This window comes from Papio anubis, chromosome 18 (genome assembly GCF_008728515.1).
Source record: "Papio anubis isolate 15944 chromosome 18, Panubis1.0, whole genome shotgun sequence".
NCBI classification, from domain to species: Eukaryota; Metazoa; Chordata; class Mammalia; order Primates; family Cercopithecidae; genus Papio; species Papio anubis.
The window spans coordinates 8,872,643-8,889,391 of NC_044993.1; the positions used below are offsets into that span (position 1 = coordinate 8,872,643).

Below are 16,749 nucleotides of genomic sequence, written 5' to 3' on the forward strand. Positions count from 1 at the left end.
CGCCGCGCTAGTCCCCGCCCCTCAGTGCTGCCTCTTCCGGGCCTCAGGTTATTCCCCCATATCCACGCCCCTCTTACGCCCCTCTTCCGCGTCGCCGTATCCGAGGTCGCGCCAGGCCCTGGAGTCTCCGGCCTCCGCGTGCTGGCCAATCAGACCTTGCCTCGCCCCCTCGCCTGGGAGTCTCCGCCCTCCGCACTCTGCCCAATCAGGCTCTGTCCCGCCCCCGCGGCACCGCCTCCGCGCCTCTGTCCAGCCGGCTTGCTCCGGCCGCGAACTGCCCCTCCCCGCCCCGCCTCCCGGCGCGGGTGGCCGAGGCGTAGCGCTGCGACCCCCGTCCCTGCGAACATGGCGCTGCGAGTGGTGCGGAGCGTGCGGGACCTGCTGTGCACCCTGCGCGCGGTCCGGTCACCCGCCGCGCCCTGCCCGCTGAGGCCCTGGCAGTTGGGGGCGGGCGCCGTTCGGACACTGCGCACGCGACCCGCTCTGCTCTCGGGTAAGCGCGGCGGACAAGTGGGCGGCTGCTCCCTTCCCGCCTGGGCTGCTTGTCCCGGGCCCAGCTGGACTCGGAGGACGCCTGGGCCCCGCTCCTGGGCCACCGGTGCGGAGCGAGCACGGACCCTGCCCTTTTCTTACTTCTGTTGGGATCCCCGGCTCTGCGGCCGCTTCTCCCTCTTAAGTAGCGGGAGGTCCCGCGAGCAGCCTTTGCCCTAGGGGTTGCCTGCCGCCGGGAGGGGAGGCCTGCGGGACGCCGAAGCTGGGGTGGCCCGGCCGGTCGCGCGGGCAGGTCGGCCGCTTGCTGCAGAAGCCAGGCACGTGTCGCTTAAGCGTCCAGTGGCCTTAGTTTATCTCCCATCTGCGTGCATCGTTGAGACCCCAAATGGGGAGGCCTTTAGTTTACTAAATGGACCGTTACTGAGAACTCCGAAGTAAAATTAAAGCAGAAGCGTTTATTAAAATTAAAGCACCAGGCCGGGCGCGATGCCTCACGCCTGTAATCCCAGCACTTTGGGAGACCGCGGCGGGCGGATCACGAGGTCAGGAGATCGAGACCATCCTGGCTAACAGGGTGAAACCCCATCTCTACTAAAAATACAAAAAATTAGCCGGGCGTGGTGGCATGTGCTTGTAATCCCCGCTACTTGGGAGGATGAGGCCGAATCACTTGAACCCGGGAGGCGGAGGTTGCAATGAGCCAAGATCGCGCCACTGCACTCCAGCCTGGGCGACAGAGTGAGACTTTGTCTCAAAAAAAGAAAGTAATTATTTACCTAATCTATCCACTTCTTTCTGTCGGGCCAAGGGTTAAAGGAGAATTGTACTAATCATTATCTTTAGCCTAAACAGCATGCTTATTAAAATAAAGACTTAGGACTTTGAGTCACTGCAACTTCTGCCTCCCAGGTTCAAGTAATTTTCCTGCCTCAGCCTCCCGAGTAGCTGGGATTACAGGTGCCCGCCACCATACTTGGCCAATTTTTGTATTTTTAGTAGAAACGGGGTTTCACCATGTTGGCCAGGTTGCTCTTGAACACCTGATCTCAGGTGATCTGCCCGCCTCGGACTCCCAAAGTGCTGGAATTACAGGCGAGAGCCACAGCGCCTGGCCAGGACTGAGGGGTATTGAGCTTAGTAATGTTGCTGTCTCCCTCTAAAATGAGTGTCACAGCAGCCTTAATCCTAAAATTATCTTCACAGGTGGGCAAGATGGCAAGGTCAAAGATGGTAGTCTCAGGTAATATTTATAGTGGTCTGGCACTTACTTTGAAAAGGTGTATTAGCTTCAGACTGCTCATAATTGGCATATAACTGGCGAGTTCTAGACTTGTAACAGAGTGAGAGAATTAAGTGTTATAGACAACTGTATACCATCTATTTTGCTCAGAATCCTCTTAATAAACTTTAAAAGATCATTTTATTCTGCAGCATGATTTTTTTTTTTTTTTTTTGAGACGAAGTTTTGCTCATCGTCCAGGCTGGAGTGCAGTGGTGCAATCTCAGCTTACTGCAACCTCCGCCTCCCAGGTTCAAGTGATTCTCCTGCCTCAGCCTGCCAAGTAGCTGGGATTATAGGCATGAACCACTACACCCAGCTGATTTTTGTATTTTTAGTAGAGACGTGGTTTCACCATGCTGGCCAGGCTGGTCTCGAACTCCTGACCTCAGGTGATCTGCCCGCCTCGGCCTCCCAAAGTGCTGGGATTACAGGCATGAGCCACTGTGCCTGACCTGCAACATGATAATTTAAGGGGAAAAAAAATTATTTTTCTCCCAAAGTGTTGGCATTACAGGCGTGAGCCACCATGCCCAGCGATTTTTTTTTTTTTTGAGACTGAGTCTTGCTCTGTTGCTCAGGCTGGAGTGCAATGGCGTGATCTTGGCTGCAACCTCTGCCTCCTGGGTTCAAGCAATTCTCGTGCCTCAGCCTCCCAAGTAGCTGGGATTACAGGCATGTGCCACCACACCTGGCTAATTTTTGTATTTTTTTTAGTAGAGATGGGGTTTCATCATGCTGGCCAGGCTGGGCTCAAACTCCTGACCTCAGGTGATCTGCCCTCCTTGGCCTCCCAAAGTGCTGGGATTACACGCATGAGTCACTGTGCCTGGCCTGCAACATGATAATTTAAGGGAAAACAAATTATTTCATTCCCTCAGCTTTTGAGTGCTTGCTATGTGGCAAGCACTGTATTTAGAATTGGGAAAACAAATGAAAATAGGATAAACCCTGCTGTTTCTTGCTTGGTACACAGTCTACTGCCTGGGGAGACTGACAGATGAACTCTCTAGCATGTTCAGCACTGTGAGTGTGGTGGGGAATAGTGGTGTAAGGTACCGTGAGAGCATGCTGACTGGCCCAGGAACCCAGGCTTGGTTAGACAAGCTTTTGGGCAGGAACGGGCTTCCAAATCTAGACCTGAAGTAGTTAGTAAAGGTGGTAGGGAGAGTCTTTCAGTCAGAACACAGTGTACAGGTCTTAAACCTTCTTACCTGAACATCAGATTGACCTGAAACATTCAGTTCTTTGAAGTGGAATGAAACAAAGTAAATTTCTTAGTGACACCTTTTTTGACTTCTTCCACTGAAGGGTATGAACTTTAAAAAGTTTCATAATTAGGGGGAAAAGAAAGCAATATTAAATTACATACTTGGCCAGGTGCGGTGGCTCACACACTTTGAGAGGTTGAGGTGGGAGGATTACTCAGCCCAGTATTTGAGACCGGTCTGGACAACATAGTGAGACCACCCCCCATCTCTACAAAAATAAAAAATAAAAATAATAATTATACACTCTACTTATGTTGTGCTGCATATCAAAGCTATAACCAAAGCAACTGAATGCTGTTTTGAGTACAACTATCTTTTGGGTAAGGGGTAAAATGAGCCAGTGAGGCCTTTTAAAAACAGTATTTGAGTTAACCGTTTTCCTATGAACTTATGTCACGTTGTTTTTGGAAAAATGCTTGGTGTCAGAATATGAAATATATTTAATATAGCATATGCTTTTTAAAAAATATCCTCTAAGGCAAGTACTTTGAACTTTATATCCTAAATAACTCTTTTTACATCTCTTGAACATTAGGCAGCCTTTCTTTTTTTTTTTTTTTTTTTAAATTTTATTTTTGAGATGGAGTCTCGCACTGTCACCCGGGCTGGAGTGCAGTGGCACAATCTTGGCTCACTGCAACCTCCGCCTCCCAGGTTCAAGCGATTCTCCTGCTTCAGTCTCCCAAGTGCTGGGATTACAGCTACTCAGTCTGCCTCAGTAGCTGGGATTACAGGTGCCCACCACCACACCCAGCTAATTTTTTTGTATTTTTAGTAGAGATGGGGTTTCACCAAGTTGGCCAGGCTGGTCTCGAACTGCTGACCTTGTGATTTGCCTGCCTCAGCCTCCCAAAGTGCTGGGATTACAGGTGTGAGCCACCACGCCCGGCCTGGGCGGCCTTTCTTTCAGGATTCCCTGAATCGTTTGACCATATCTTTAGAGAAGTGCTCAGTAAGTCAAGGGCTGAACCTGTCCAGTGAATGATGAGCAGAGCTTCACTTTCCACCAACTCATGGCTTAGCTCTGAGGAGACTGTTGAGTTCTGATGTTAGTTTTCTTCTTTAAGTGATGGTAGTACTGTCTTCAAGGTCAGGCTTGAATTTGATTAAAGTAGAATTTTAAGAACTTAGTCATATTATAGTTGTTTCAGGAGGTCAGTTTCATTCCTATAAAATTTTACTTTATAACCCAAGCTGCAGTGAAGCCCTCTTAGGTCAACTCTGCCTAAAGAGGCACCTTATTATTGTTATTATTTCTTAGGTTAAATAGATTCTTATATGTGCCATCTTTATGCTATCTCCCTAAACCTTATCACCCCAAATCTGTCTTCAGAGGGACAGATTTTTTTTTTTCTGAAAGACAGACCAGTAATAGTTAAGTATACATTTGAAATATGCTCCAAAATTTTCTTTTGTGATTTAGGCTAAGTAATGTTAAAGCAAATAATCCAGTCTCCAAAAGATGCACACAGCGTTCAGATCAAGCCATCTTTGCTTAAATGGTACTGCTGTTTCAATGCGTCATCTCTATACACGATCTTCGTTCTTTCCTGGGCCATGTACTATTTAAAGGTAGCATCAACAGGTCAGACACAAATTCTGGGAAAGTCTTTTGAAAGGAATGATAATGAAAAGTGCTTCTTAAGAAGTAATGCTGCTGCTTTTCTGAAATATTGGTCTTCTGTTTTAGTGCGTAAATTCACAGAGAAACATGAATGGATAACAACAGAAAATGGTATTGGAACAGTGGGAATCAGCAATTTTGCACAGGTATTGGATTATATTGAAATATTTGTGACAGTATGCTCTTGCATAATTTGCTTTATCTCTACGTTTAAAAAAGTGTTTAGGCCGCGTGAGGTGGCTCATGCCTGTAATCCTAACACTCTGGGAGGCTTAGGCAGGAGGATTGCTTGAGGCCAGGAGTGCAAGACCAGCCTGGTCAACATAGTAAGACCCCATCTCTACCAAAAGTTAAAAAAAAATTAGCCTGGCATGGTGGCTTATGCCTGTGGTCCCAGCTACTCCGGAGGCTAAGGCAAGAGGATTGCTGGAGCCCAGGAGGTTGAGGCTGCAGTGAACCATGATCATGTCACTGCAAATTACAAAAATTAGCTGGTCCTGGTGGTGCACACCTGTAATCCCAGCCACTCAGGAGGCTGAGACAGGAGAATCACTTGAACCTGGGAGGCAGAAGTTGCAGTGAGCCGCGATCACACTACTGCACTCTAGCCCGGGTGACAGAGTGAGACTCCATCTCAGAAAAAAAAAAAAAGAAAAGAAAAAAAAGAAAACCAACCAGAGTTGAATTAAGTAAAACGTAGTTAGGGCATTATGTGGTATTTTAAGAGATGTTGCAAGCTTAACACTAAAAGTAGGAAACATCTTATTCAAGAAGGAAATGTGTGTGTTTTGTACTGGGCATTTAAGGAAAGAAGAAAAAGAAGAGCAGGGTGTTACCAGCATTTTGTGGGTCCAGTGATACACACATGACCAGTGGGATGGGAAGAAAGAAAACCTCAATAGGCACAGATTACCAAAGGGAAGGCTTTTATTTAGCCCATCTTTTCTCTGTAATTTCCCCTCAATTCCATATGGCGATAATGTTTAAGAGAAAATGAGAAGCCAAATACTAGCGTGGTCAGTGATTTTCAACTGGATGTATGTATTGGGTGAGGCGGGGAAGGGGGATGTTAACTGATGGGAATATAGTCATGTGTCACTTAATGATGGAGCTGTGTTCTGAGAAATGCCTCCTAGGGGATTTCGTCCTTGTGTGAGCCTCCTGGGTGCCCTTACACACACCTAGATGGTACGGCCTATTACACACCTTGGCTGTATGGTACAGTCTTTGCTCCTGGGCTGCAAACCTGTACAGCATGTTACCATACTGAATACTGTAGTCAATCGTAACACAATTGTCTATCAAAACATAGAAAAGGTGCAGTAAAAATATGGTACAGGTTGAGCATCTTTAATCCCTGAAATAATCCAAAAATCTGAAACTTTTTGAGCACCAACATGACTCTCAAAGAAAATGCTCATTGGAGCATTTTGGAATCCAGAATCTTGGATGAGGAGTGCTCATCTGTTAAGTATAATGCAAGGATTCCAAAATCTGAAATCCAAAACACTTCTGGTCCCAAGCATTTTGGATAAGTGATACTAACTATATTATAATTTCATGGGACCACTGTCGTGTATGTGGTCTGTTGTTGACCAAAACGCCATTAGGTGGCATGTGACTGTACAAAATTCCTCAGACATGTAAGATTCTTCTGTGTTGAGAATCACTGACAATTCTATCTTCCTTGGCATCTCTGTATACCTACTGTGAGGCTCTGTATTGGGTATTTTTTGAGATGTTGTGTAAGATGTCGTCCTTACCTCCTAGAGTTTATTTGTGAGGGGCATTACCTCCATGGGAATGACTTGCAAACATTACATGATGACATCGGAACGGTGGGGTTGTAATTTACTTACCTGATGGAGAGACCACTTCTTTCTGGAGTCAAGGACTTCAGGGAGTACAAGGCGTGAGGACTGTGATTTGTAGAATCAGTGAGCAGGATTTCAGCAAATGCATCGGGGGCAATGGTGTACATAAAACTGCAGAGGTGGAAGAACACCAAATATGTTCATGCTCAGAAGAGCTAGTAGTGTTTGCCGGGTGCAGTGGCTCACACCTGTAATCCTAGCATTTGGAAGGCCGAGGCAAGTGGATCATCTGAGTCAGAAGTTCAAGACCAGCCTGGCCAACATGGTGAAACTGCGTCTCTAGCAAAAAATTTTTAAAAATTAGTTGGGCATGGTGGGGGGCACCTGTAATCCCAGCTACTTGGGAGACTGAGGCAGGAGAATCACTTGAACCTGGGAGACAGAGGTTGCAGTGAGCTGAGATCAGGCCACTGCACTCCAGCCTGGGCAGAAAGAGAGAAACTCTGTCTCAAAACCAAACAAAACAAAGAGCTAGCAGTGTTGTCTGGGGCATGTGGCTTTTGTCAGGTTGCTAAAGCCTGTGAGCCAAATCAGGCTGGTGGCTGGTCTCTTGCAGCTCCTGAGTTGAGAATAGTTTTTTAAAATCATTTTATTTTACTTATTTTTGGAGAACAGTCTTGCTATATTGCCCAGGCAGGTCTCGAACTCCTGGGCTCAAGCTATCCTCCCACCTTTGCCTCCCTGAGAGCTGGGATTACAGGCACGAGTCACCGCACCCAGCCATTTATTTTTATTCTTGACATGGAGTCTTGTTCTGTCGCCAAGGCTGGAGTACAGAGGCGCAATCTCAACTCACTGCAACCTCTGTCTCCCAGGTTTAAGTGATTCTCCTACCTCAGCCTCCTGAGTAGCTGGGATTACATGTGCCCGCCACCACGCCCGGCTAATTTTTGTATTTTTATTAGAGACTGGGTTTCACCATGTCAACCGGGCTGGTCTCATACTTCTGACCTCAAGTGATATGCCCACCTTGGGCCTCTCAAAGTACTGGGATTACAGGCGTGAACTACCATGCCTGACCAAGTAGTTTTTACATGTTTAAAGGATTTTAAGGAAAACCCAAGAATGTAGCCCCTCAAGTATAAAATATGTACTAAATCTTAATTATAGGGGATTCAGTGTTTTGCTTGTTCTGTTTACTGGAGGGTTTAGTTTTAATTTCTTAGAGATTTTTGGTTTTGTCTTGTTTTACTTAGGAAGCATTGGGAGATGTCGTTTACTGTAGTCTACCTGAAGTTGGGACAAAATTGAACAAACAAGGTGAGTGTTGTTAGGATCTTGGAATGATCCATGCCATGAATTTTCTTTACCTCATCTTTACATTGAATAGTAAATTGTTTGTACCCTGGATTAATTAGAGTGTTTTTGTTTGTTTGTTTGTTTGAGACAGTCTCGCTTTGTTACCCAGGCTGGAGTGCAGTGGCACCATCTCGGCCCACTGCAACCTCCGCCTCCTGGGTACAAGCGATTCTTGTGTCTCAGGCATGTGCCACCACTCCCAGCTAATTTTTGTATTTTTAGTAGAGACGGGGGTTCCCCATGTTGGCCAGGCTGGTCTCGAACTCCTGACCTCGAGTGATCACCTGCCTCGGCCTCCCAAAGTGCTGAGATTACAAGTGTGAGCCACCGTGCCCAGCCAATTAGAGTGCTTTTGACCCAAGTAGTAGGCTGGTGCAAAAGTAATTGCTACTTAGGAGGCTGAGACAGGAGAATTGCTGGAACCTGGGAGGCGGAGGTTGCAGTGAGCCGAGATCCCATCACTGCACTCCAGCCTGGGCGACAGAGCAAGACTGCTTCAAAAAAAAGAAAAAGAAAAAAAGTCTATTAATATCAATATGTTAGATAATGTCCTTAAACTAATGAGTACCCTTTTAAGACATTCTGCTAAAGGTAGTTTTTTAACTTGATGTAAAATCTACATACAGTGAAATGCATGGACCAGAAATGTACAATTCAGTGAGTTTTAACAAACGTATACACTTGAATAAACCTTCCCAATCAAATAGATGACATCTTCTCTCGTTTCTACACTATAGGTTAATTTTCCCTATTCTTTAACTTTATTTGAAAGGAATCACACAGTGTGTGTTACCTTTGGCCGCTTTTGGGGTTTACCGAGCTTCTTGAATCTGTAGATTGAATTTTTTTTTTCCATTAAATTTGGAGACTTCTTTTTTTAGTCAAGATTTCTTTCTCTTCTCACTTCATTCCTTTTGTCTTCTCTGATTTGAGACGTGTTCGTCAGATCACTTGATACTGTCCTATAGGTCCCTAAGACTGTTAACTTTTCAGCCTTTTTTTAAACTGTTCTTTTTTTCCTTCTTCTTTTTTTGAGATGGAGACTTGCTCTGTTGCCCAGGCTGGAATGCAGTGGTGCAATACTGGCTCACTGCAACCTCCGCCTCCCAGGTTCAAGCAATTCTCCTTTTTCAGCCTCCCTAGTAGCCGGACTACAGGCACACACCACCACACCAGGCTACCTTTTTTTTTTTTTGAGTTTTTGATAGAGACGGGGTTTCACCGTGTTGGCCAGGCTGGTCTTGAACTCCTGACCTCAAGTGATCTACCTGCCTTGGCTTCCCAAAGTGCTGGGATTACTAACTGTAATCATATTTTATGTTTTCATATATGTTTATATTTTATGTTTTCAAGTCACTGACTTTTAACATTTATAATAGTGTTTTTTGTTTTTGAGATGGAGTCTCATGCTGTCACCCAGGCTGGAGTGCAATGGCATGGTCTCTGCTCACTGCAACCTCCGCCTTCTGGGTTCAAGCGACTCTCCTGCCTCAGTCTCCCAAGTAGCTGGGATTACAGGTGTCCACCACCATGTCCAGCTGATTTTTTTGTATTTTAGTAGAGACCATGTTGGCTAGGCTGGTTTCAAACTACTGACCTAAGGTGATCTGCCTGCCTAGGGCTCCCAAAGTGCTGGAATTTCAGGCATGAGCCACCATGCCTGGCCCAGAGCTTATAATTGTTATCTGCACCACGCCCGGTCCAGAGCTTATAATTGTTATCTGCAGGAAGGTGGTCTGATACAAGGTACTTCACTGTCACTGGAACATTCTAAAGTTTTCATTTTGTTTTTTTCTGATCCACAGCTAAGTTGCAAGAACATTGAGTTTTACTGAACCTACACACATCTGGCATTCAGGCACATCACCATTTGTTATTCACTGTGTCCGGGACACACAGATAGGTCCACTTTGTTGAGACAATACATACCCTTCTCGTGGGTTATTACAGCCTGACAAAACATATGGTTTTATTTTTAATTAAAGAAATTTAGGCCAGGCGTATTGGCTCACGGTTGTAATCCCAGCACTTTGGGAGGCTGAGGCGGGTAGATCACAAGGTCAGGAGTTCAAGACCAGCCTGGCCAACACAGTGAAACCCTGTCTACTAAAAATATAAAAATTAGCTGGGCGTGGTGGTGTGGGCCTGTAATCCCAGCTACTCGAGAGGCTGAGGCAGGAGAATCCCTTGAACCTGGGAGGCGGAGGTGGCAGTGAGCCGAGATTGCGCCATTGCACTGTAGCCTGGCGACAGAGCGAGACTCCGTCTCAAAAAAGAAAAAAAAAAAGAAATTTGGAATTTTAAAATCATAGCTATATGACAGGAATCTACTTTTCCATATTTTATGTTTTCTGGTCACTGACTTTTAACATTTCATGTTTTCTTTATTTTTTTTTTCCATTTAGATGAGTTTGGTGCTTTGGAAAGTGTGAAAGCTGCTAGTGAACTCTATTCTCCTTTATCAGGAGAAGTAACTGAAATTAATGAAGCTCTTGCAGAAAATCCAGGACTTGTAAACAAATCTTGTTATGAAGATGGTAAGCTTTTGCTAGAAATTTCTCACAGTTAATATTTTATCTAGAATTTAAAGCAAGCTTAGCTGATTGTGACTTCATCGTTTTCTACTTCTTGGTACTAAATAGAGATGTTCTGCTTTAAAAGGAAAACAGAGGTTAGTTGAATACATAAAGTTATGTTTAAGATTTCTGGCTAGGCGCAGTGGCTCACACCTGTGCTCCCAGCACTTTGGGAGGCCAAGGTGGGTGGATTGCTTTAGTCCAGGAGTTGGAGACCAGCTAGGCACCATGGTGAGACTCTGTCTCTATAGAAAGACAAAAATTAGCTGGTTGTGGTGGAATGTGCCTGTAGTCTCAGTTGCTAGGGAGGCTGAAGTGGGAGAATTGCTTGAGCCTGGGAGGTCAAGGCTGCAGTCTGTAGTGAGCCAAGATCGCACCACTCCACTCCAGCCTGAATGACAGAGTGAGACCGTCTCAAAAAAAAAAAAAAAAAAGATTTCTGGTGATAAAAGCATTACCTTATTTTGCAGGGTTCTTGATATCAGTTGTAGATTCTTTGGTTTGGTGTAAACACCTGCAAAGTACTTTTTCAGACATAAAGCAGCCATTCATATTGTGTGACACGGACACGGGAGATAACAAAATAATAATATATTCTACATTAATTTTTGGTTTTCTCACATTTTCATCCTTACAATCTAATGAGGTAAGCTAACAGCGATTTTCTCTATTTTGTAGATGAATAGAGGCTCCAAAGGATTTATCTGTCAGGGTCACATGGCTGATAAATGGCAAAGTTAGGATTAGATTGTAGTTCTCTTTTGCCTGTCACCTAGTCCTTCTAATTACTACTGCTTTCTAATCCCATTAACCTCAGTAGTTAGTGTTCGATTTGTTAAAGATATGCCTGGCCTTTTATATTTGGATCATATATTTAAGGACTTATTTTTTTGAGACAGTCTCCCTCTGTCGCCTAGGCTGGAGTGCAGTGGCATGATCTCGGCGCACTGAAACCTCCCCTTCCCAGGTTCAAGCACTTCTCCTGCCTCAGCTTCCCAGTAGCTGGGATTGCAGGGAACCGCCACCATGCCCGGCTAATTTTTCTGTTTTTGGTAGAGATGGGGTTTCACTGTGTTGGCCAGGCTGGTCCAGAGCTCCTAGCCTCAAGTGATTTGCCTGCCTTGGCTTCCCAAAGTACTGGGATTACAGGCGTGAGCCACCGTGCCCAGCCCCTAAAGATTTAAATGTCATTGTCTGATACTTATTACAACCTAAGAGTTCTTAATTTATTATGGTGGAATCTATTCTAGCTATAATTATTTTCATTTGTTATATACAAGTATTTTAATTCTTAAGGCTAAAATTTAAAGTTCCATGAACAAATATGTATAGTTTTTGTAAAGAATACGAGATTGAGGCACTCAAATTTATTTTACATTTTGGATGAATCTCACTTTTTAAAAAGTTAATGTGGAATATAAGGTTGTTTTTTGGTTGCAGGTTGGCTGATCAAGATGACACTGAGTAACCCTTCAGAACTAGATGAACTTATGAGTGAAGAAGCATATGAGAAATACATCAAATCTATTGAGGAGTGAAAATGGAACCCCTAAATAAACTAGTATGAAATACCGCAACCCAGCAGATTGTCTTAAATTAGTGGTGGATAGAAGACTTAGAATAGCAACTTATAGCATTACCAATGGGGAAGAAAAAAACTACTGTTAACGCTGCTAATGAAGGAAAATGTCCTTTAACTTTGTAATGATTATAGATTTTAGACTAGGCTCTAGTGTTCAGAATTCATTATATTATCCATGGTAAAAACTAGTTTTAAAAATTACATAATTCAAAGATAACATTGTTATTCTTAAGCCTTATATAATATTGTAACTTGCCTGGATTTGGGATGAAATATTTAATGACCTTTCCATTGGAAATAACTGGGAGTGAAGAGGTTTTGTTGCTTGTACAGTGTTAGATGACACACCACTATCTGATTTTTGCAATACACTGCATTTGCTGGTGCTATTTTTATACGGTGAAGCAACAGCTTTGCAGCAAAATAATAAAATACTTCTTCGTTAATCATGTTTTTTTGTTTTGATGTTAATATTTCATTTAGTGACTCTGCTAGCATTTGCGAAAGTGCTAACTTTAACTTAGGGAAAGTTACTTATTTTTTTAAAGGAAATTTAAGCCAGACAATGAAAAGCTCCAAGAAAATGTTTCCTTTAGTCACGAATCTGGTTTTTCTTAAGCCAAGATCACCTTTAACATAATAAAAAATAAATCACCAACTTTGATTTTCTATCATGTGAGGTCTGAAGAAAGAAGAGGAAAGACAAAGGAAGGTGGAAGTTTTGATCAGTATAGCACATAGTATTTTTAAGAAGTTAAACCACATTCAGGTTTCCACTTAAGTCATGGGAATAAAAGTGGACACAGATTGAAGCTTTATGAGCTCAGATAATGGACTTTGATAGTGAGTATTCTTTGCAACTTAAGCCTATTTAGAGTGCCAAAAGGTATTTCCAAGTAGCTAATATGTAGCATACTCTAACCAACTGTAATATGCTGACAGTATTGGGGTGGGGGGGTCTATATGAACATGCACATATATATATACACATACACACAGAGCGAGAGGAGATAAACTCCTGTATCATTTTCTCAGTTACTAGAGGAAAAGAGAAGTATTCATATAGTACCACCTTCTGGTGATGAACAAACAGCAAATAGAAGGACCTAGTGAAAGTAGGTAGGTAAATAACAACATACAAATCTTTCCTGCTCCTCAGATGAAGAAACTGTTCGTTCCAAGACTCTGCCAGTAGCCATATCACTGCTGAACTATATCTTTGTACCCTTATCCAGAAAGTACTGGCCAGGCGTGGTGGCTCACGCCTGTAATCCTACCACTTTGGGAGGCCGAGTTCGGTGGATCTCTTGAGCCCGGGAGTTTGAGACCAGCCTGGGGAACATGGTGAAACCCCATCTCTACAAAAATACAAAAATTAGCCTGGAATGGTGGCATGTACCTGTGGTCCCAGCTATTTGGGAGGCAGGTAGGATCAGTCTGGGAGGTCAAGGCTGCAGTGATCACACCACTGTACTCCAGCCTGGGTGACAGTGAGAACATGTCTCAAAGTATCCAAGGTATCCTGGATGATTATCTATATTGTATAATTATCAATCAGGTTAATTGATTGGTCTGCTTAGAAAATAGATGGGGATGGCTGGGGGCGGTCCCAACACTTCGGGAAGCCGAGGCGGGTGCATCACTTGAGGTTGGGAGCTCGAGACCACCGTGATCAACATGGAGAAACCCTGTCTCTACTAAAAATACAAAATTAGCTGGGTGTGGTGACCTGTAATCACAGCCGCTCAGGAGGCTGAGGCAACAAGAGCGAAACTCCGTCTCAAAAAAAAAGAACAAAAAAGAAAATAGGCCGGGCGCAGTGGCTCACGCCTGTAATCCCAGCACTTGGGGGCCTAGAAAGCGCAAGGGACTCAAGGTCAGTATGGATCGAGACCATCCTGGCTAACACAATGAAACCCTATCTCTACTAAAAATACAAAAAATTAGCCAGGCATGGTGGTATGCACCTGTAGTGCCAGCTATTTGGGAGGCTGAGGCAGGAGAATCGCTTGAACCCAGGAGGCGGAGGTTGCAGGAGCCGAGATCATGCCACTGCACTCCAGCCTGGGCGACAGGAGGAGACTTCGGCCTTTAAAAAAAAAAAAGAAAATATCGGGGGATGGAGTAATTTGCAGGATTTTACTCCTTTTGTTTTAAGTTCTACATCACATACCATCAAGCTTCACAGGTATGAAAGGTGATAGGATAAGAAATTTGTTAAATAGTTGGGTGGTCGTAGTAATGATTTTCATTTCAGTCTACTCTAGTCCTTACAAATTTTTTTTTTTTTTTTTTTGAGACGGAGTCTCGTTTCCTGTCGCCCCAGGTTGGGAGTGCAGTGGCGCCGGGATCTCGCTCACTGTGTGCCTCCGGGCCCGGTTCACGCATTCTTCCGCCAGCCTCCGAAAGGGAAGGAATTACAGGCCTCCCCACCACGCCGCTAGTTTTTTGTATTTTTAGTAGACAGCTTACTGAGGGCGATAGAGATTCTGACTCTGATGTGGATCACGCATGTTTCCAGTGTTGGGATTATAGGCTTGAGCACCGCCGCCCCCTTAGCAAATTCTGTGGATGAATGAGGGGCCGGGCGAGTGGCTCATGCCTGTAATCCCAGCACTTTGGGAGGCTTCAGGCTGGCGGATCATGAGGTCAGGAGATCAAGACCATCCTGGCTAACACGGCTCGCCACTACTTTTTTTGAGACTGAGTCTCGCCTGTCACCCAGGCTGGAGGCAGTGGCCTGATCTCACAGCCTGACTCTCCCAGGTTCACCATTCTCCTGCCTCTGCCTCCCAGCCAGACTACAGGCGCCACCTCACCAAGTTTTTGTATTTTAGTAGAGACGGGCTCACCCTGTTAGCCAGGATGGTCTTGATCTCCTGACTGACCTTCGCCTCGCCTTCCCAAAATGCTGGGACAGCTTGAGTTTCACCGCTACCGCCTCACACGGTTTCAAAATAGCCAGGCGTGGTGGCAGTCGCGTAGAGTCCCAGCTACTCGGGAGGCTGAGGCAGAAGAATGGCATGAGCCCAGGAGGCGGAGCTTGCAGTGAGCTGAGATCGTGCCACTGCACTCCAGCCTGGGGGGCAGAGCGAGACTCTATCTCAAAAAAAAAAAAATTTCTTTTTTTTAAATGGGAATCTCTGGGTAGAGGGGGAAGATGAATGTTCTAAATAAAGGTGGGAAGCAAAAGTGGCCATTCTAAAGTATTAAAGTCCATGAGTGGTTATAGTCTCTGAAGAAGGTGGGCAGTTTATTTTCCTTTTTCCTCCTAAAGACACACATACTTGCTCTGTAACAACTCTTTTTTCAAAGAGTAGAACATATGGCAACTTGCTGTTCCACTATTTAGAACACAGAGCCAAATCTACTGTCATTTATATCACAGTGCTGCCAAAAATACAGGCTTTGAATGGCCCTCCAAGTTGACTGAATCCAGGGAATTTAATTTTCATGACCTCATATTCCTTTTGAATGGTTTTGGCATTAATAGAGCAGATTAATAAAAGTTTTGAAGAAAGCTTTCTAGTAACTAAAATGAGAAACTGAATAGGTTACCCAGGAAGTGTTAAATTTTTTTTCTGGTATCACCTCCCAGGTGGTTTAGTTGTTAACTTTAGGGTTTTTTTTTTTTTTTTGAGACAGAGTCTCACTCTTTTGCCCAGGCCAGAGTGCAGTGACACCGTATTGGCTCGTTGCAACCTCCACCTCCCAGGTTCAGGCAATTCTCCTGCCTCAGCCTCCAGGATAGCTGGGAATACAGGCACCCAGACCACAACCATGCCCGGCTAATTTTTGCATTTTTAGTAGAGATGGGGTTTCTCCATGTTGGCCAGGCTGGTCTCGAACTGGTGACCTCAGATGATCCACTCGCCTTGGCCTCCCAAAATGCTGGGAGTACAGGTGTGAGTCACTGCGCCCGGCCAGCTTTAGGTTTTAATAAACCACTAGGGAGCTCTGCATGGCCATACTACTATGAAAATGAGGCTGGTCGTTCAGATCAGTTCCTCAGCAAATCAGAATTTCTGAATTTTTCCAATTTCTGTAGATTTTCTGGGGCTACTAAAAAGAGAACAATTTAAAGAATTATGCTAACTACAAGTGTGTCTTTTTTACAGTATTCTTTCAGACCAAATCACACCTTCCTTCCCATCCTTAGAGACGTGCCTTTCTTTACACCAGGATTAAATTCGTCTTTCTTCCCTGCAGTAGGCCTTTCCTGCCACCCAGGCTGGAGTGCAATGGCACGATCTCGGCTCACTGCAACCTGCACCTCCCAGCTTCAGGTGATTCTCCCACCTCAGCCTCCTGAGTAGCTGGGATTACAGGCGTCCATTACCATGCCCAGCTAATTTTTCTATTTTTAGTAGTAATGGGGCTTTGCCATGTTGGCCAGGCTGGTCTTGAACTTCTGACCTCAAGTGATCCACCCACCTCATCCACCCAAAGTGCTAGGATTACAGGTGTGAGCCACCGCACCCACCGATCCCCCTTTAATTTAAAAAAATAGATATGGGGTCTTGTGACAGTTCCCAGGCTGGTCTCAAGTGATTCTCCTGCCTTAGCCTCCCCTGTGAGTAACTGGCACTACAGGCGCAAGCCACCACTCCTGGCTTTTTTTCTTTAAAATAAATTTTATGTGTTAGAGGAAGTTTACATTCACAGCAAAATTGAGAAGGTACAGTTCCGTATGCTTCCTTTCTCTGTTTTTGCAAATTGGGATCTTACTACAGTAGAGTTTCTGGTATCTTG

At 44.6% G+C, this 16,749-nt stretch overlaps 1 protein-coding gene across 5 annotated transcripts; it reads left to right on the forward strand.

Moving 5' to 3' along the window:
- Window positions 1–227: 227 nt before the first annotated feature.
- Window positions 228–12,443, forward strand: GCSH (glycine cleavage system protein H). 5 transcript variants are annotated; one of them, XM_031658069.1, is made up of 6 exons: window positions 762–809; window positions 1,696–1,732; window positions 4,733–4,812; window positions 7,737–7,800; window positions 10,245–10,376; window positions 10,886–11,335. In XM_031658069.1, the coding sequence occupies exons 2-6, from the start codon at window positions 1,705–1,707 to the stop codon at window positions 11,068–11,070; spliced, it is 489 nt and encodes a 162-aa protein (XP_031513929.1). In that variant the 5' UTR covers window positions 762–809; window positions 1,696–1,704; the 3' UTR covers window positions 11,071–11,335. The 5 variants fall into 5 exon arrangements, with proteins under 5 accessions (XP_003917274.1, XP_021787891.2, XP_031513929.1 ...); XM_003917225.5 differs by lacking the exons at window positions 762–809; window positions 1,696–1,732; window positions 10,886–11,335 and adding exons at window positions 228–493; window positions 11,856–12,443; XM_021932199.2 differs by lacking the exons at window positions 762–809; window positions 1,696–1,732 and adding an exon at window positions 271–493 and having other exon boundaries at window positions 10,886–11,336.
- Window positions 12,444–16,749: the final 4,306 nt, after the last annotated feature.

Excerpts from the sequence above, each read along its gene's own strand:
- GCSH (XM_021932197.2), top strand. The coding sequence starts at position 4,474 with ATGTTAAAGCAAATAATCCAGTCTCCAAAAGATGCACACAGCGTTCAG. Across the intron at positions 4,628-4,732 it reads TTTAAAGGTAGCATCAACAG|TGCGTAAATTCACAGAGAAA; the intron begins GTCAGACACAAA and ends CTTCTGTTTTAG. Across the intron at positions 7,801-10,244 it reads GACAAAATTGAACAAACAAG|ATGAGTTTGGTGCTTTGGAA; the intron begins GTGAGTGTTGTT and ends TTTTCCATTTAG.